At 42.8% G+C, this 20,107-nt stretch overlaps 1 protein-coding gene across 1 annotated transcript; it reads right to left on the bottom strand.

The window, feature by feature from the left end:
* Nucleotides 1-707: 707 nt before the first annotated feature.
* Nucleotides 708-19,580, bottom strand: ZC3HC1 (zinc finger C3HC-type containing 1). The gene is made up of 10 exons (XM_081800093.1): nucleotides 19,397-19,580; nucleotides 17,446-17,557; nucleotides 14,287-14,437; nucleotides 13,658-13,741; nucleotides 7,698-7,825; nucleotides 6,072-6,226; nucleotides 4,740-4,983; nucleotides 4,168-4,380; nucleotides 3,519-3,725; nucleotides 708-1,148 (listed from the first exon to the last, which is right to left on the bottom strand). Exons 1-10 carry the CDS (start codon nucleotides 19,540-19,542, stop codon nucleotides 1,080-1,082), a joined length of 1,509 nt encoding a protein of 502 aa, XP_081656219.1. The 5' UTR covers nucleotides 19,543-19,580; the 3' UTR covers nucleotides 708-1,079.
* Between the last annotated feature and the right edge of the window lie 527 nt (nucleotides 19,581-20,107).

Here is a 20,107-nt window from a genome sequence, read left to right as displayed (position 1 = left end):
AGAAGTGAATCAGAAACCCAACCAAACAGTTACTAAAAGAAAATGACATTTCAGACAGTACTTTCTAGCCTTTCTGGCCCTATTATCTGTGGGCAGTCTTATTTAGATGGGACGGGTCAGGGTCCATCTTCTCTACCACAGACACTGATGCTCCCCACCAGCAGTCAAGGGGCCTTGGGGAGCCCCACTCAGGGGAGCCGTGTACAGAAGGCACATGGAGAGGGGTCTCTCCTCAAGGACCTTCCTCCCTTATTAGAGTCTCTCATTCTGTTACTGCCGAAGTGAACATTATCAGCCTGCCATTCATTACAACACACTGGGAGATCTCCTGGTGACATAACGAACACCCTCTGGTTCACAAATACCTCTTTGGGGGACGCCTGGGTGGCTCAGTCAGTTAAACGTCTGACTCTTGATTTCGGCTCAGGTCATGATCTTAGGGTCGTGAGATCGATCCCCGCATAGGACTATGTCCGTGGTCAGCGTGTGGTCTGCTTGAGATTCTCTCTCCCCTTCCCCCACCTCCAAAAAAAGAAAAAAAAGAAATACCTCTTCGACTAGAATCACAAGTAAATTAATAAATGTCAGGCTTTGCAGCCAATCTGCAAACTGAAATTTAGATTTTGTTTAGTGCTCTGCTCAAGTTTTCTCAGTGTCTGCCTTGTTTGTATCAGCCCAGGAGGCAAGAAGGAGCAGTTCTCCAGCAGTAAGAAATTTAACAAATATTTTATTAATACACGCTGTCATATTCCCGGGACGTAAGAGTCCTCAAAACACTGCCCTGTACTGAAAGAGAGTAAAAGTGCTCAAGTCCTTGGTCTTCCATCTGTTTGAGTAACGTCACACTCCTTTAACAGAAGCAGGCTTGCTGTACTTCACCTGCCCACACCCCGCCTGGAGACAGCCTCCCCCTCAGTCCGACGCAGACAGTGACATTCACTGCCTTTTGCAAGGACAGGGGCTCCTTGTGATTAAACCAGAATGGAGAAAAACTTAGCATCCGCTGACCAAAAAGGAATTCAGACTTTATTTCTCAAAGTCCTTCATTCTGCTTCTCTCCAGGAAGGGCTGGAAAATCTTCAGGAGGAGCATAAAGATTCCCACTGCCGGAATATTCGGAATACCTTCCTTGATTTCTCAGACAGACTCTATAGGTAGAAAAGCTCATTATTAGAGATTAAATTCTTTTATAAAGACGAAGGGTGGGGTAACAGCTTTAAGGCTTGGTCTGTGGATTTCTCCCACAGTGATTAGATAGGTCTAGGACTGAGAAAAACAAGCTAACTTTATATATATATATATATTTAAAGATTTTATTTATTTATTTGCGAGAGAGAATGAGAGACAGAGAGCATGAGAGGGAGGAGGGTCAGAGGGAGAAGCAGACCCCCTGCTGAGCAGGGAGCCCGATGCGGGACTCGATCCCGGGACTCCAGGATCATGACCCGAGCCGAAGGCAGTCGCTTAACCGACTGAGCCACCCAGGCGCCCCAAGCTAACTTTATATTATTACTTTCTATTGTATACATCATATACACCTAAAACCGGACTAAAAATCAAGACGCCCGCGTTCTACAGCTACATGACCGCTAACGCACTCTGAGCCTGTCACCCGTGGCTCGTGTCCTCCCCCAAGTATCTGCGTCTGTCCTAATCTGTGTGTGTGAGGTGGACACTTGGGACCCACCATTAGTGCAGCACACGTGTTGCATTGGTTTCCACTGGTGATGCTGAACTGGCCCCAGTGCATTATTTCTTGTGAACAAGGATTCACATTCACGTGATGCCTCGCCGGGGTTAACAATATAACCCACGACCAAGGGGTGAAACAAAGTTAAATGATGACCCTGGCCTTCTCAGCTTCATTTATAGCCAGAAGAGCTAATAATAGGAAGACTCTCACTGCCACTTGGTCGTGCCTATGAAGTGATCTGAGATTCTGAGAAATGGTGTGACAGGGAGACAAAGCAATTCACTAAAAGATAAAAGTTCTCAGAGAATCAGAACACTTGGTTCTCTCTGTGAGAGTCACGGTGAAGAGCACAGGGTCTCAGTGAGAATATAAATAATCACCGAGCAAGATAATCCATAAAGTTACCTCCACTTTCGGACATCAGAAGACATTTTCACTGTCTTCTTACCCTCTTTGTGGATGAGTGTCTCAATAAAATAAAAGTCTGGGGGCGGGGGTGGGGAGACTCTGAGCTCTTACTAATGATAGAGGGCAATTCAGTGAATAGAGTGACAAAGTTAAAAGAAACTCTGGTTGAAAAAAATAACAAACTTTTTTCTAACATCAAGATCCTTTATCCAGCCTCATTAAGCTCTGACTTCCCAGTCATAGCAGCTGTGGGAAGGTTAAGACAAACCACCAAAAAGGACCTCAAAAGTCCTGGAACCCAGGGCCAATTAGGAGGCCAACTTCTCCCACTACAAAAACAAAAACAAAACAAAACAAAAAAACCACCAAAACAAAACACCCCACAAGAACCCTGGTGGGATTTCTTGTTAGTAAGACAGTGACAGAGGGCAGTCAGTAAGACTCTATTTCAGGGAGATCTGGGCAGAGAATATAGGTGGAGACATTTGTCCTCAGATAGCTTTACATATTTTCAAAAGTTTTTAAATTGGAAAAATGAGGATTTTTTTTTCCTGTGGAAAAACTTGAGAAGCCTTCCTTCATTTGCATTGTTTACTAAGGGTACATACAAATGTACATTCCTGGGCTTTTAGCAACGCTACGGTTCTCTCCAGCAGAATCCCACAAACCTGGGAGCGCTTCTTGTAAACATCAACTGGAGAGTATTATTTTACTTTGTCCTTGGAGGGCACGGGGGTCAGACGTTATTCTATTCATGAAATGCTGTAAGGCAGATTTGGGAAGAAGCCAGCAAAGGAAAGAGAACCCAGTTTCCATGATTCCTTATTGCCCACCCTCCTCTCACTTCCCCCCTTTACACAGAGTAAACACTTGTTTTCTCAGCTGTCACAGTGGACTTGCATCTACCCACACTTTGCAAGCAGTGGAGATCATGACTGCAACGGCTAGCCGAGGCTCAGTGCCCAAGCCTGGGGCTGTGGAACAGAGCAAAGTAACGTGCCCACCGTGCGGAATGAAACTGTCGTCCGGGGGTCAGAGTACAGGGCTCCAGACAGCTAAGTTAACTGGCCAGGCTCCAAATGCAAGTGACAGCAACTGACAGAAAAAGCAGCTGTTCTGCAACATGGGGCCGGAGCAGCTGCCTCCCCTCTCTTTCTGTTTTGGTACTCCTTCTCTACTTTGAGTCATTTTAGTTAAGATGACAAAGAATTTACCAGAATTTGAGGAAAGGCCAAATGCTAAGCAACTGCAGGAAGACTGAATTAGTTCCACGCCGATTCTCTGGGACGAAACCTGACTCTGTCTAACTTGACTTCCGAGCGCTGAGGGCAGGCTGGGTGCTAATTACAGGACCCGCCCCTGCTCCTCATCCCATGAACAGCAAGGGCCGCACCCCGCAGGCAGCGGCTTCTCTCACCGTGTGGTCTGTTTCGGCCGGCTGGCTGGACTGCTTGTGGGCCAAGAGGATGTTCAGCACGGCCTTCCAGCCTGGCTCTGCGGGGCCCCTGGTGTCTACCTCCGTTCCACCATGCTCCCCGGTTTCCTTGCCAAGTGGGACATTTACCCAAGGGCACCAGTCTCTATGCTGAGAGGCAGGGTCAAAGAAGCTTCGGGAAGATGTGTCCTGAGAGGGGGAAGAGAAATAGTGCTGATGAAGGGCGGGTGCCACGTCAATTCAGGGAGGCACCGCTAGGAGCTGTCCCAACCAGAATCTCACAAGTGCCCACATTTCCAGTCTGACGTTCTCCTTTAAACACTGTCTACGTCATGCCCACTCTCTTTATAAATACTTTCATTCCCTTCGTGTTAAACCAACAGTACCTGATCAGGTCGGTCCCCCTGATCTCACTGCCATCCCCATGGGCCTGAAATATTTACTAGCTCTCCAGAATCCATTGCAAAGATATGGCACCCAACTGTCCCATCCTGAAATTTACTGACATTATCTACTTAGAGTCACAGGGCCCGGGAAGGGCTCATGCCCACTTCCCCGGGCTACACGGTGAGGGCCTGGCGTGCTGTGCTGCCTGTTGCGCTCAGGGGCTTCTATACACAGGTGGACTCACCGAGCTGCTGGAAGAGCAGAGGCGAGCTCGTTTGGCTCTCCGGAGAGGGCTAGACGGCACCTCCAGGCCAGTGCCGTCTCCTGTCCCCATACTGCGGGTCACGGGCCGAGTTCTGGTCGTGGGGCTAGCAGCCTCTGGCTCAGAACGGTCAACGGGACTGGAAGAGTCCCAGCTCCGAGTTCGGGAGACAATGGGACCTGGGCTCCTTTCAGCCTGAAGGAAAGAAGAGGTAACAGAAGTACACCAATGACATAAAGGACAATGGTCAGAAGAAAGTTTTCTAGAAGCAGGTGAAAGCTAATGCTTTACAGTTTAAACTGTAAACTGAATTTACTTTCTGAACCATCGACAAAACTAAACTCTTGAAAAAAATAATAGATTTTTATACCCAATCACGAATATAGCTTCTGCATTGCAACTGGCGAATAAAAACAATGCGGTATATCTGGTCAATGTGGTCAGAAGTGAAGCTTACCCACCTAAGGTCATCTCCAACTTTTCCACCACAACACTTTTGGCAAGAATGCTGCTTTTTAAAAAGGCCACCCCAAGCAAGCCAATTAAGTCCATACCTGCTCTGAGCCAGGGGAACATGTAGCATCCTGGCTCCGGGTCATCATCCTCCGAGGAGACTCAGGCACAAGAGGGAAGCGCTCTGGCTTCCCCTCAGCGCCTGGGATGGGGGAGCTGGTCAGGCCAAAGGATGCATCCAGGTCCGTCAGGGATGACTCAATCTGCTGGAAGCCCCAGAGCCCCACTTTCCTCATACACTGTGAACAGGTTATCAGGGAGAGCTGCATGGGTTCCAAAGAAGAACTAGGCAGGAACAGAAAAGAAAGTTTCCTCAAAGGGTAACATTTCCAAGGGACTAAGTGTAATCATTCATGAGAACGCTTTATCTCATCAAACAAATCTTTGGAACAGTCCAGTGGACTGGGAATGTCATCTCAGGCCCCCAGCTCCATCATCTCTCACAAAGTTCCTACAGAAAGATCTAAGGGTCTTGGTGTAACCTCTAAGGCAAGACTATCTTCAGGGTTATGTTTTATAAATTTCTCCTATTCCTTTTGAAACTTTTTCCTTTTCAATGAAAAATATTCCTTAATCTATCAAAGAGAGTATATTTAAAGTAAATCTAGATTGGTTCCAACAGTTTTCTTTCTTTTTTTTAAGATTTTATTTTTAGGGGTGCCTGGGTGGCTCAGTCGTTGGGCGTCGGCCTTTGGCTCGGGTCATGGTCCCAGGGTCCTAGGATCGAGCCCCGCATTGGGCTCCCTGCTTGGTGGGAGGCCTGCTTCTCCCTCTCCCACTTCCCCTGCTTGTGTTCCCTCTCTTGCTGTGTCTGTCTCTGTCAAATAAATAAATAAACTCTAAAAAAAAAAAAAGATTTTATTTTTAAGTAATCTCTACATCCAGCGGGGGGCTTGAACTCACAACCCTGAGATAAGAGTCAGTGCTCCACCGACTGAACCAGCCAGGTGCCCCCGTTCCAACAGTTTTCTATCTCAGAGGGAGTCTATGCCAAATTGAGCAGCTAGAATGGAAACACCAACATGGGGGCCTGAGGACTCCAGCTGGCGTTTCCTTTGGTAGTTTTTATGAATTCAATGGATTTTTCTTCCTTTCTATAAACAGAAAGGAGCTTCACTGTTTCCAAGAGCACAGATTCTCAGCTGGGAAGAGATAGTAAAAAAACAAAAAACAAAGTTCAGGTGTGTCTAAGAATTCCTGAGTTCGAATTCTGCTTTTGTTAGTGATTCTTACCAGCCGCTTGCCACTCCCTCAGGTTTTGTCTGTTTTTCTGACAGGAAACACCATGAGATCTCCAATCCTATTAGTGACTGATGTATACCAGTGTATGATGTTGTCAGAGTTCACGTCCCCCTGCAAATTCACTGACTAACCTGCACGCCCAGCCGCACAGAGAGAGAACACAGGCAGTGACGTGGACTTGGATGTCTGAGCCTAATTTGCTTGCAGTTTTTCTCTCATCAGTTCGGTGATCAAGTTCATCTTCAAGCAGGTGCAGAAGAAGACTGATCTTGTCTTCTGTCAAGCACTACAAAGGAACCAAGGTCACAGACTGAAATTTCCAACCACAAAAATCACATATGAGGATGTATCTAGAGGGTACAAGCCAAAAATCATGAAAGAAATCCCAAACGTGAAGACAATTCTCTTCATTATGGAAGGCTCACTTCTAGGACAGGGCTAAGGTTTTTGACAGAAGCTTTCTGAAATACCCTGCATCTGCTGATTGAGAAAGGTAGCAGTTTTCCTAGAACTACCAAATCTTTTCTTAGTTCTACTTTGTTTTCAATTTACCAATGCAGATTTTCTCTGAAACCTGCAAACTTCAAAACCCAAGTGGTGACAACAGATTACTATTTATATCTTAACCTGACACTGAATTTACTTCTTGACAGAACAAGAGAGCTTGCCAAGGTCTTTATTTTTGTTCTAAGAATAATAAAGAGCTGACAAGATGAACAAAAAAGCTGCCTTGGCTAGCGACAAGGGACATTTAAAATAGGCACAGAGTTGGGGTGCCTGGGTAGCACAGTTGGTTGAGTGTCTGACTCTTGGTTTTGGCTTGGGGCATGATCTTGGGGTCATGAAATCGAGCCCTATGTTGGACTCTGTGCTTAGCATGGAGTCTGCTTGGGAATCTCTCTCTCCTTCTCCCTCTGCCCCTCCCCTCATGCTCTCTTTCTAAAATAAATAAATAATCTTAAACAAATAAATGAAAAATAATATAGGCACAGAAGTTAAACTTTGGTTAAAATCCAAACAGCCTCTCAACTTGAAGAAACAAAATAATAGCTCCTATTTCCTACAGTAAAGCTTGTCTTTGGAGTGTCTACAGGGTGATGAAATGGGACACTAGATATTCAGTTTCCAAGTACAGATATTCAGTTTCAAAGTGCAAAGTACTAGATATTCAGTTTCAGAGCATTTCTAATATCTATTCACAGGGGAGAAGGGAGTTTCTAACTTCTCCTGTAGTATTTTCTTTGGGAAATGATATGCAATAAACCATATGAAGTCACATTTCAGGATCTTCTATTAAATAGTTTAAGTAACAAATCAAGATAAAATTGAATGTGTGCCACTTAAAGATTTATTTATTTATTTGAGAGAGAGAATGAGAGAGAGAGAGAGCGCACATGAGAGGGAGGAAGGTCAGAGGGAGAAGCAGACTCCCTGCTGAGCAGGGAGCCCGATGCGGGACTCGATCCCGGGACTCCAGGATCATGACCTGAGCCGAAGGCAGTCGCTCAACCAACTGAGCCACCCAGGCACCCTGAATGTGTGCCATTTAAAGAATCCTATCTAGAAGTTTCAATGGAACCCATTTACTTAAACTCTCAATAGCTGCCCTTCTGGTGGAGATTAGAAAAGGTCAGTTGAGGGACAAACAACTAGTTCTCTTCATAGCAATCTGAATCCTCTGTCACTTAAAGAGATGCTTCATATACAAATAGTAGTGACAACTGAAGGCCACTGTAGGCTAGCCAAGAAAAACTCACCATAGTTTTCAAGTCCTCTGGCCTCAGGGAAGGAAGCTGGAGGTCCAAGTGACAAAGGCTTTGAAAACGATCTAGGAATTCACTAACAAGAACAGCAGGTTCATCCAATGGCAACATTCCAAATCGATCTGTGGACAAAGTACACTGGAAGATCATGTGGTGCAAATTGTAAAAAATAAAAGATGTGTGTAAAACAATGGGCGATAAGTACTGATAAAATTGATAAAATATTTGAAGGTATTAAGAATTACTGACTTTTTTTGATGGGGCTGTAATGATATTTTTGTGATAATATTCAAAAAAAGAAGATTCTCAAGAAGGGTTTCTCAGAAGCAGTCAGTCTAAGCTGAATTAGAAGACCAACAACTGGGCGCCTGGGTGGCTCAGTTGGTTAAGCGACTGCCTTCGGCTCAGGTCATGATCCTGGAGTCCCTGGATCGAGTCCCGCATCAGGCTCCCTGCTCGGCAGGGAGTCTGCTTTGTCCTCTGACCCTATCCCCTCTCATGTGTTCTCTCTCTCTCAAATAAATAAATAAAATCTTTAAAAAAAAAAAAAAGAAGACCAACAACTGTGTGTAAAAGGAAAAGCCCAAAGGAATGGCACAGATGCGGAATTCTAAATAGTTTCACGGGACTGGAACAAAGTTTGCCTATGGGGAAAGGAGTAGGAGGTGGGGTTAAAGTGTGGAGAGTAACTAGACCACGACTTTACTAATGTATGTGATGAGAAATTACTTAAAGATTTTTTTTTAATTTCATGTACTTTTTATTTTTTAAGATTTTATTTATTTGTCAGAGAGAGAGAGCGCGCACAAGCAGGGGGGAGCGGCAGGCTGAGGGAGAAGTAGGCTCTCCACTGAGCAAGGAGACCGATGCGGGACTTGATCCCAGGATGCTGGGATCATGACCACTGAAAGAGTGATATTATAGATAACATGCATAGTTTAGAGTAGAGATTGTAAGGGGTCAGTTGGGATGCAAAAAAATAAGCTTAGCAGACATTAAAGTGATTTAAGGTAATAATCCCTGTAAGATACCAGTGACAGAAGAATGGAGAGAAGGAACATCAATGTTATAAAACTCTTAATGACTGGGGGTGGGGGGATGTGGTAATGAGTGACGGGCAGTAAGGAGGGCACATGATGTCATGAGCACTGGGCGTTACATGCAACTGATGATCACCAAACTCTACCTCTGAAACTAATAATACGCTATATGTTAATTAACTGAATTTACGATTAACATTATTATCATATAAATTTTACAGATGAGGAATCTGAGGAAGATAAAAGTAACATACCCAGGTCTCATGATCAGTGAGTGACAAAAGCTCCTGCTTTTACAGAGTTTCTATTACAGCACTCGGAAGTTCTTCCTATTCTTCAACTCCTAGTTTCTTATAGATCCTTTACTTTTGTTTTGTTGTTACCCTTTTGTTACTAAATACCTCATGTATGTAGACTTTTCTTTCCCAACAATACCTAAGCTCCTAAGACAGGGATCAAGCTGTCTGGCCCTTTGTGTCTAGCAAAAACCTAACATCGTATTTTAGGCAATAATTTTAAAAACTACAGCTATGACTCCTTCTTAGGTTCTGAAATCAGTTTATCATTTACCTAATTTTCAACCCAGTTATTTTAATGAAATAGAATGCAATAATATCAAACTGTGGCAACGAAAAAAATGAACTCTAGAAGACACTGAGGAACCTTAAATGTAGAGTGCTATGTGAGAGAAGCCAGTCTGAAAAGCTGCATGCTGTGGGATTCTAACTATATGACATTCCGGAAACAGTAAAACTATGGAGACAGTAAAATGATCAGTGGTTGCCAGGGATTCTGGGGGAGGGAAGGAGTGAGTGATGAATAGGGAGAGCACAGGGGATTTTCAGGGCAGTGAGGCACTTCTATATGATAATGTCATGGTGGATACAGGTCATTATATATTTGTCAAAATCCACAGAATGTACAACATAGAGTAAACCCTAATGTATACTATGGATTTTAGTTAATAAAGATGTTTTTTTTTTAAAGTTATTTATTTATTTATTTATTTGACAGAGAGAGACACAGCGAGAGAGGGAACACAAGCAGGGGGAGTGGGAGAGGTGAGAAGCAGGCTTCCCGCGGAGCAGGGAGCCCGATGTGGGGCTCGATCCCAGGGTCCTGGGATCCTGACCTGAGTCGAAGGCAGACGCTTAACGACTGAGCCACCCAGGCGCCCTTGGGCACACTTTTCTTAATGGTAGTCTTGGAGAGCGGAGGAGCAAGAGTTCACTTAGCATATCTAGGCAGCTCGAGGTGGGGCTTGATCCTGGGACTCCAGGATCATGACCTGAGCCGAAGGCAGAAGCTTAACTGACTGAGCTACCCAGGCGCCCCTAAATAAAATCTTTTTTTAAATGTGCTTTTGGGGGCGCCTGGGTGGCTCAGTCGTTAAGTGTCTGCCTACCAAACTGTACACCTAAATATGTGCGGTTTATTTTATGTCAATTATCCCTCAATCATAAGGATGCTTCAAAAAAGAAAAAAATCTCTTTTCTAGTTTTGTTATTAAGAGGTACAAAAGTAAAAACAGCACTTTGTTCACCATTTATTGTATCATCAGCAACCAGATTTTGGTCTCTAATGTTATTAAATATTCTCAAACCATTAAAAGTTGTTGCAAGTAACCAAATATGTCAAGACATATGCCATCAATTTAAAAAGATGTATCATTTTACTAGAAAAGTCCAATTATAAAAAAACTACAATCAACAAAAAAGGTATGGATTTTAAAAAATCAAGTGAAGGGGCGCCAGGGTGGCTTAGTGGGTTGAGTGTCCAAATCTTGGTTTCGGCTCAGGTCATGATCTCAGGGTCGTGAGATCAAGCCCCAGTTGGGCTCAGCGGGGAGTCCGCTTGAGATTCTTTCCCCCTTCTTCTCCCTCTCCCTCTGCTCCTCCCCCTGCTCTCTGCCCTCTCTCTAAAAATAAATAAATAAATAAATAAATAAATAAAATCCTTTAAGAAATAAAAAACTAAAAATAAAACAAAAAATCAAGTGAGGTTTAACAATAAGAAGGAAACATGTTCTGATGACCAGTGGCTCAGGTTTGACAAAACTTAGAAAAAACCAGGTCCCAACACCTTTCTGGTCACTTTCCAATTTAGGGTTTGGTCTGTTTCCTACAAATCCTAAGAAAATACTAGTAAAAATTGATGAAGGCAAAAGAGCAAACAGAAGAAATTAAACCCACCATGAAAATGTTTTAACATAAGTTAAAATTTGTTTTATAATTAACATATGTATTTTGTCTACTTCACTGTTTGATATGTTCAAAATAATCAGTCTAGTAAATTAGTAATTATAAATTATAATTATAAATTAAAATGTTTAAGGGGATTTAATTTAGTTGGTAAATGTTAAAAAAAAATTACCTTCAAAATTGTATTTATTAGATATGCTTAATAAATGTAAGCATTAAAGCATAAATAGTTGTAGGTCTTCCTCTCTTCACACTAAAGTCTCTGGAATGTGAAAGAACCAAACCAAGGGTGATATAATTGAAAGGTCACATCTGAGATCTATTTAGGAAGTAGAATGGACAGGACCAGGTGGTGATGATAGATAGGGAAGGGCATCTAAAGGGACATCCAGGTTTCTGGCTAGGACAACTAAGGGGGAGGTCAGTACCATTTAAGATGGAGAAAATATAAGAGAAGTAAAGTTTAGGTACAAAATGAAGACTTCAGTTTTGCACATATTGAATTCCAGATACCTACAACAAGACGTTACATGAAAATGTTTAGAAGGTAGTTGAAAATAAGTCAAGCTCAAAAGAAAAGTCGGGATAGGAGTTAAGAGGTCTGCAAGTAGGTGGATCAAGAAAGCAGAGTGTATAATAAGAGTTGGGAACCACCAACAGGGTCCTGGGCAGATCCTAAAAACCTGGACTGGGTACACTGGGAGAAGGATTCACATCCTCGTGGGACTGAGTTCAGTTGTACTACACAGTGAAATAGCTAGGCCAACAGCAGCAACTCCTTGTTACACATCATCTTCACTTTAAAAATGTTATTCCGCAACAGTCCCTTTCTATCTCCCCTTATCAGTAAATGGCACTCTATGGACACTTTCAGTCTCTCTCTTTTTTAAAGATTTTATTTATTTATTTGAGAGTGAGCAAGAGAGAGACCATGAGCAGGGGCAGAGGGAGAGGGAGAAGCAGACTCCTTGCTCAGGTGGTGTTTGATCCCAGGACCCTGAGATCATGACCTGAGCCAAAGGCAGATGCCCAACTGACTGAGCCACCCAGGCGCCCCCACTTTCAATCTCTTTTTTCCTCTTAGTGGTCATTCATGGAATATTTCCAGGCATCCGTGACCCTGGAATTGGCCTGAGCTATCCTACTGAAATAAAAGTTAGACCTACGTGGCACGAATGTCTGGTCAGGCATGAAGTTTTGCACCTGGTCTTGGTGAGCCTTCTGGAAGGCTCTGCTGTGGAGGCTGGTTACCCAGCAAGAATATGCCTATGTGACCAGTAAAATATCTATCTATTTATTTATTGATAAAAAGATTTATTTATTTGAGAGAGAGGGAGAGAGAGAGCGGGGTGGGGATGGGCAGAGGGAGAGAGAATCTCAAGCATACTCTGTGCTGAGCGCTAAGCCTGATGCAGGGCTCAATCTCACAACCCTGAGATCACAACCTGAGCCAAAACCAAGAGTCCAACGCCCAACTGACTATGCCACCCAGGTGCCCCAACCAGTAAAATATTTAAAAATCCCACTTGCTGGGGTGCTGGGTGACTCAGTCAGTTAAGTGTCTGACTCTTGATTTCAGCTCAAGTCATGATCTTAGGGTCGTGGGATCAAGCCCTGTATCACGCTCTGTACTCGGCGGGAGTCTGCTTCTCTCCCTCTGTCCCCCTTCCCACTCATGGACATGCGCGTGCTCTCTCTCTCTCTCTAAAATGGGTAAATAAATCTTTTTTTAAAAAAATCCCACTTGTTACTACATTTTGGGCTTTTTTGTGCATACAAACACTTAAAGGCCAAGAGCCTTTAAGGGTACAGATACGATTAAAAATAACTAAAATAACTTTAAAAGATAGGAGAATATTAGCAACTGCATCATCTTAATATTTTTCACAGAACAAGCTCTAAATCAAGATCCTAAGACCAATAACAAAGGCACTATCATGTATCTTATAAGGCAGGGCATTCTACAGTGTGAGGCTTCATAAAACTCCTGTGTCTCTTAGCCTAAGTATCTATTTTGGAACCATAAAGAAAACATACCCTGATGTTAGTTTCTTAGAATACACAGTTAGGCTCACTGTAAAGTAGCTTAGTTCTAAAAAGAAAAAAGTAACGACTGAAGTTAATAGAGTGAAGACAATCACAAAGTCCCCTGATGCAAGAGAGTGCGCCCTGCCAAGGCCCTTATACAGGCAGTCTTCAGCTTCAGGGCTCTATTATATTGTGTCATTTCACTGTGATAAACTATATGTTTGTAATCACTCTCATCTGGCTTCCCATGAGTCTGCTTTAGCAACCGAACCCCATTTAACTGCCACCATCAGTGCACCAAAGGAAGCCTGGGGAGAACATGGGACTGTTTGCTATGGTGGGAAAAGCAGAGAGTTTGAAATCAGATAAAACCATAGTTTTGCCTCCTCACCAGTTGGTTTTAAGATCTCTGACTCTGTTTCCTCACCCCCAAAAATGGGTTGAGAATCTAGCTCCCAGGGCCCCCGTGAGAATTAAGTGGGATAATGTATACATGGCTAAGCTGCGGGCATGTTGAATGCCTGTAATAAAGTTAAGTAATAACCTAACAAGTGGATGAATGTAAGTTCTTCTTGAAAAGCACAAATAGAAAGGAAGAACAGAAACCTCCAAGACTAGATTTTCACAAAGAAATAGACAATACTAGAAGAAGAGATGGTAAATGGAATATCTTGGAAATGAGTACCTGGGGAGGGGCTGTCTGGCCAGAAACAGAACTTCTCGTGGGCGGTGCACAAGGCTTTCTTCAGCTCAGCACATCGGTCCTTATCTGAAACCCACATAGGGAGTAATGCCTTAGAGAACACTAGATAGATTAAAATCGAATGGCCAAGAACCTTTAAGAGTATAGACAGAATTAAAAATAAAAGTGACGAAGATAATTTTAAAAGCCATGAAAATATTAGCAACTATATCATCTTAATATTTTTCACAAAACAAGTTCTAAATCAAGATCCTAAGATCAATAACAAAGGAGATAATATGTGTCTTACAAGGCAGGGCATTCCGAAGCACCAGGCTTCATCAAAGTGCCTTGTCTCTTTGTCTAAGTATACATTTTGGAACCATAAAGTAAACATACCCTGCTGTTAGTTTCCCAGAATGCATGAAGTCAGGTTCACTCTAAAATAGCTTAGTTTTTTAAAAAAGTAGTAACTGAAGCTAATAATTAAGATGAAGACGATCACAAATTTACCTTGCTCCATGTAACACTACACATTCTTTGATCAAACACAGGTGACTGGTCTTTTTAGAAAAACTGGTCTAATATATCTGTGAACGTGGAGGAAAATGTAATTTGTACTTTATACTTACATCGGTCAAAATCAAAAGCTGGTTGTAAACTGGCACAGAGAAAAGCCTGGCAGCTGGAGCACTTGAGCATATCACATTCAACTGTGACCCAGCCGTATTTTGCACAGACAAGTGGAGACAGCTCGGAGGGCTTACCTGCCCATTTCAGAGAGTATTCACATTAAGAAAAACAATGCTGCAATTATATTAAAATGAGTAAGTCAGAAATTAAAAGTTTAACTCATTCTTTTATATATACAGGAATAAACAGATTAAGAGGAAAAGCAATAAGAAAAGTTTGAAAAAACTATTTTTAAAGCACACATACTTCACAGAATAATGAAAGTCATTTGAATAATAACCAGAGGGGCAAAAATTATTAACTTTTTCTCTACAAAGCCCTGTGTATTTTATGTTTAAAATATGGGAATTTGAAAATATTCCAAATAAGCAAAAGAGGGCCTAAAGGCTAGAAAACAGTATTTATTTTTTTAAAAGCAGTTCTTTTTTTATTTATTTGAGAGAGAGAGAGCACAGGAGGGGGTAGGGTCAGAGGGAGAAGCAGACTCCCCGCCGAGCAGGGAGCCCAATGCGGGACTCGATCCCGGGACTCCAGGATCATGACCTAAGCCGAAGGCAGTCGCTTAACCAACTGAGCCACCCAGGCGCCCCAGAAAACAGAATTTAGATATAAACGTTAAAGGGCTCCAAGCTGGGCATGGAGTCTACTTAAAAAAATAGTAAGTAAATAAGTAAATAAAATAAAAATAAAAGTAATAGAATTACTTAACTAGCTGTGTTAAATAAATGACTGTCATATCCAAAGTGGTGATCAATTCATATCCATGAAAACAAAAAGACCCAAAGAAAACGGTTCTAAATACTGCAGCAAAATCAGGAATTAGTCCAAGGAGCAGCAGCAGGATTAAAATACCTTCCTCTTCCTGAGCAGTTTATTCCTAAAGCTATCAGATGGTGAGCAAGGAGGACAGCCAGGACGGTGAGGGGAGGCAGCTCAGTGCCAGGTGTCAGAACCCAAAGTGGGTAAAAAGGGGCTGCTCACCTTGAGGTGTTGAAGCCAAGTAGGGTGTAAAGAAATCTCCATAGGGTCCCCACTCACCAAATCAGGGATAACCGGAGTATCAAAATATATCATGATAGTAATGGATTATAACCCACTGAATAAAAAAAGCAGCCCAGGCTGCTATGAATAAATTACTACTTAATAAAGTTTGATGAGGAATGGGATATTTGCATAGTTTCAAAGCACCTCTGCACAAAACACTTTAATTACAAAGAAAGAAGAGAGTTACTTTACAATGGAAAAGATGGACAGACACTCCCTGAATCAAGTGATCAAAGGAATCGCCAGGAAAGGGATAAATCAAAATCATAGTGCCACCTGACAAGATGCAGAGTGAGGACACAGCACCATTCTGGGAGGCTACTACACTACCTGAATCTAACTATAAGGAAACATCAGACAGACGTGAATTGAGGTACACTCTGAAAAACAACTGGCCTGTCATCTTCGAAAGTATCACGATCATGAAATTCAAGGAAAAACACGAATCTCAACTGGCTCCTTTTGTTATAAAGAATATTATTAGGACAACTGTTGAAATGATTAGGGTCTGAGGGTTAGATGGTAGTAATTTATTAGGGGAAATTTCCTGATTTTGATGGCCGCATTGCAGTTATGTAGGAAAAAATCCTTGTTTGTAGGAAATATTTGGGGGTAGTGAGTATCATCACTTTGGCAACTTACTTACAAGTAGCTCAGAAAGGAAGTTCTTTATAACCTGTGTAACAAAGTCTGCAAGTCTATAATTGTTTTTTATATATATATATATATATTTTAAGATTTTATTTATTTATTTGACAGAGAGAGACACAGCGAGTGAGGGAACACAAGCAGGGGGAGTGGGAGAGGGAGACGCAGGCTTCCCATGGAGCAGGGAGCCCGAAGTGGGGCTCGATCCCAGGACCCTGGGATCATGACCTGAGCTGAAGGCAGACACTTAACGACTGAGCCACCCAGGCGCCCCTGTTTTATATTTTTAAAAAAATCACTCTAGTGAATAGAAAAGGGCAAAAGTGATAGGATGTCACCTCTGAGATTAGGTCACAAAAAGAGTCTAGCTTCTTTCTTGCTCTCTTTCACTTGCTCACTCTGATGGAAGCCAGCTGCCATGCTGTGAACTGTCCGTGTGGAGAGGCCCATGTTGCAAGGAACGTAGGGAGGGCTCTAGCCAATAGCCAGTACAGACTCGAAGCCCTCAATCCAATAGCCATGTGAGTGAGCTTGGAAGTGCATCTTTTCCTAGGGGAGCCTGGAGATGACTTGGAGGTCAGCTGCCACCTTGATTGTAGCCTGTGAGAGACCCTAAGCTAGAGGACCCAACCAAGCTGGGCCCACATTCCTGACCCACAGAAATTGTGACCTAAGTGGTTGGTTGTTTTAAACCACTAAGTCGTACTGTAGTTCGTTATGTAATAATAGATAATATACAGAGGAAAGTCTAGAAAGAGACAGGAAGGGTAGTAGGCAGTCTCAAAAAACATTAGGTTTGGGTACCAATAGCCTTACGGTGTAATCCTGACTCTGCCATTTGCTAGCAGGTTGACCAGAGGCAAGTCACATAACCTACCTGAAACTGTTTCCTCTTCTGTAAATGAGTATAATAATAATACCTATTTTCATAGGTTTAAGGTGAAGATCAAATGTGATAATATATGTGAAAATACGCTACATACAAGTGTTCGTTATTGTTTCTTCTCCTCTCAAGCTCTTAGTGTTTTCTTCTGTGAAAAGAAAAGGTCAGGAAAAAAAAAAAAAGGTCAGGTCATCTCAACACTTGATCTTAGCCAAAAGGTCAAGAAGTGATGTCAGGTCATCTCAAACATCCCTTTGAGGAACAACATTCTTTGATGCTAATTTTCCTATAAAACTTCTTACCAAATCTACTTATTAAAAAAATTTTAACTAGGCTCCGTGCCCAACATGGGACTTGAACTCACGACCCTAAGATTAAGAGTCACGTGCTCTACCAACTGGGCCAGCCAGTCGCCCCTTACCAAGTTTAATTCTTAAATTTAAAACATCAGAGTAAGTGGAGGAGTAACAGTTCCAGGAGCAGGGAGAAAGTGCAGCTCACATGACCTAATAAAAAAGGATATAGAAAATGTTTCCACTCTGCTAAAGAAGGCTTCTTTGCTTGTAGATTCCAATGGCGGCTGTTCTGCTTGGGGCGACCCATTAACTGACTGGAATGTGGCAGATGTGTCCTTCCTAAAAGAAAGTGGCAGAACTCTTGATAATACTTCCACAGCATCACTTTGCCCAAATATTTTGCATCTCACTTCTCAGCACATCATAGCATCAATCACGCCATGCTGGATTTTAACTTTTCTAAAAATCATTTGTTATGTCATTCCTCTGCTTAAAATTATCAACGGTTTCACAATACTTACTAAATAGAATCCAAATTCTTCAGTCTGGCATTCAAATCTCTTTACAGTTTGGCCATACCTACTAATCCTATACCGGCAAACTGTTCTAGCTCACCCACTGTTTCTCCAATAGTATTTCACACAACTTAAGTAAACACAAAATTAGACTTAAGGCTTCTATGCACTAGACAATTTGAACCACCTTAGAAATTTAACTCTTTTTAACACAGGGAAAATAATTTTGATATTTCTACCTGGGTCGACTCTTGATATCCACTCTCCCAAAAAAGAACTAATTTGAAAATTCAAATCAAAGTAAAGATCTCCAGGGGTGCCTGGGTGGCTCAGATGGTTAAGAGTCATGGGATCCCCCCGGATTGGGCTCTCTGCTCTGAGGGGAGCCTGCTTCTCCCTCTCCCTGCCACGCCCCCTGCTTGTGCTCTCTCTGTCACATAACTAAATAAAATCTTAAAAAAAAAAATTAAAGATCTTCAGGCAATTTCACGAAAAAAATTCAGGGAGAAAAAACCCAACAAAACAATTATCTTATTTTCAGCAAAAGGTATTTCAGCAGCGTGTGGGAGGGGTAGAGGAGGAACTGCTGAGGAAAAAAGTCATTTTCATAAAAATAGGGTGACACCAACTATTATAACTCGAAAGAAATAAACTCAAAGACTCTTTCTCAGAGAATCAGAGAGCTTCAGGGGAAGTGTGGTTCTTGAAAGAAATTGAGAGGATCCATAAACTTGGATGAGAAAAAAGTAACATTTTACTAACTTCTAACTGAAATTTAGCATTTCCTTCAATTATGAATGAAGGTAATAAAAAAAAAAAACCCCACAAAATATAGTAGCATCAGCAGTACCTGTGAATTTGTCACCAGTGGAAATCAGCTATTTTGTCACCACATTATTTTGACACGTTTTGAAATATCACTTATGTTTATGATTACTTCAGAATTATGGTAGATACCAGACATTACTAGATGTTAATTAACTCTTTAATAATGAACCATGTTACTGCATCACTTTTTTTAAAAAAGATTTTATTTGAGAGAGAGGGAGAGAGCGCACAACCAGGGGGAGGGGCAGAGGAAGAGGGAGGAGCAGGCTCCCCTCCGAACAAGGAGCCCCATACGGGGCTTGATCCCAAGACCCTGGGACCACCACCCCAGCGGAAGGCAGACGCTTAACCGACTAAGCCACCCAGGCACCCCACTGCATCACTTTTTAAATTTTACTCTCTTGATAACTGCATTCCAACGTAATTGTTGTTTTTCTTTATAATCCTATGTAATTTACTTCATGCACTTAAAAATATTCTGAGAAGGGGTTCATAAGCTTTACCCGGCTGCCAAAGGTGTCTAAGTCTCAAAAAAAGGTTAAGAAACCCAACTAAGATGTCAGGTGCATATTCAGTTAGCGGTCCTCTTTTTTTTTCCTTCCCTCCAAAACCTGTCTAGTGGCAAAAATCCGCCCGTGGTACGGAATGCAGTACATCCCGATAAGATTAAAGCCGAGTAAACGTAGTAAACCCATTCTCTTTCACAACCCCTGACGTAGCCAACCCCACCAACCGAGTTGCCAACCCAGGGCATCCCCCTCCCCCCCCAGGCCTGCGTTCCCCAAACCCTCTCCAATCCGCCGGCGCCGGACCCAGGGTGGACTCGCGAACTCACGCTTCCGCGCCTCCCTCCTCCGGGGCAATCCCCTCATCTATCAGCTGCCGGACTTTCTGGGGAGTCCCCTCTGGGGAGCGAACAACCGCACCCCAATTCTTTTCAACGCCCGCGGCAAACGCTTGCCCCTCACTGGGCGCCGCCATCTTGGTCCATTGCCGAGTTGCTTCCCCGCGGATTTGAAGGCTCAGGAACTTCCGTTCTGCGCGGTTAAGATCTTCCTCTGAGTCGCGGTCCCGCGCGTTTGCCCACGCGACTCAGAGAAGCTGACCGCGGGGCCCACCCTTCGTGGCCATCTTAGAACGAGGTAAAACCTCATTTTAGAACGAGGCGAACTACCACGGGAGGCCCTGGTGTTTAAACCTAGGTTAATCGTTTTCTTTATGTACTATCGTATTTGGGCTGATAAGGGATTTTTAGAGTGCAGTTTCTCCAAATTCGACAGGGATGAGGGGCCAAATTTAGTCTTAATTAACTGATTTGGCCCTCCTAAGTTATATCCTTTTACAAGTGAAGAAATGGCGACCGTCACTTAAGAGTAAATAATTTAGAAGCTTTCTTAGAGACCGTGTTACAGGTGGGTTTAGAAGTCTGGCATTTGGCATTATTGAACACCCTCCCTCCTTTGTCCAACAAGAATTTATGGAGTGTGCCCTACTGACGCTGTGCTAGGCGTTGGCAGTGACAGCAGTGAACAAAGGAGACAGGTCT

This window comes from Leptonychotes weddellii, chromosome 12 (assembly GCF_054177405.1).
Source record: "Leptonychotes weddellii isolate Sample4059 chromosome 12, ASM5417740v2, whole genome shotgun sequence".
Taxonomy (NCBI): Eukaryota; Metazoa; Chordata; class Mammalia; order Carnivora; family Phocidae; genus Leptonychotes; species Leptonychotes weddellii.
The sequence above is the reverse complement of the archived record's forward strand: the minus strand, read 5'-3'. Positions and strand labels throughout refer to the sequence as shown.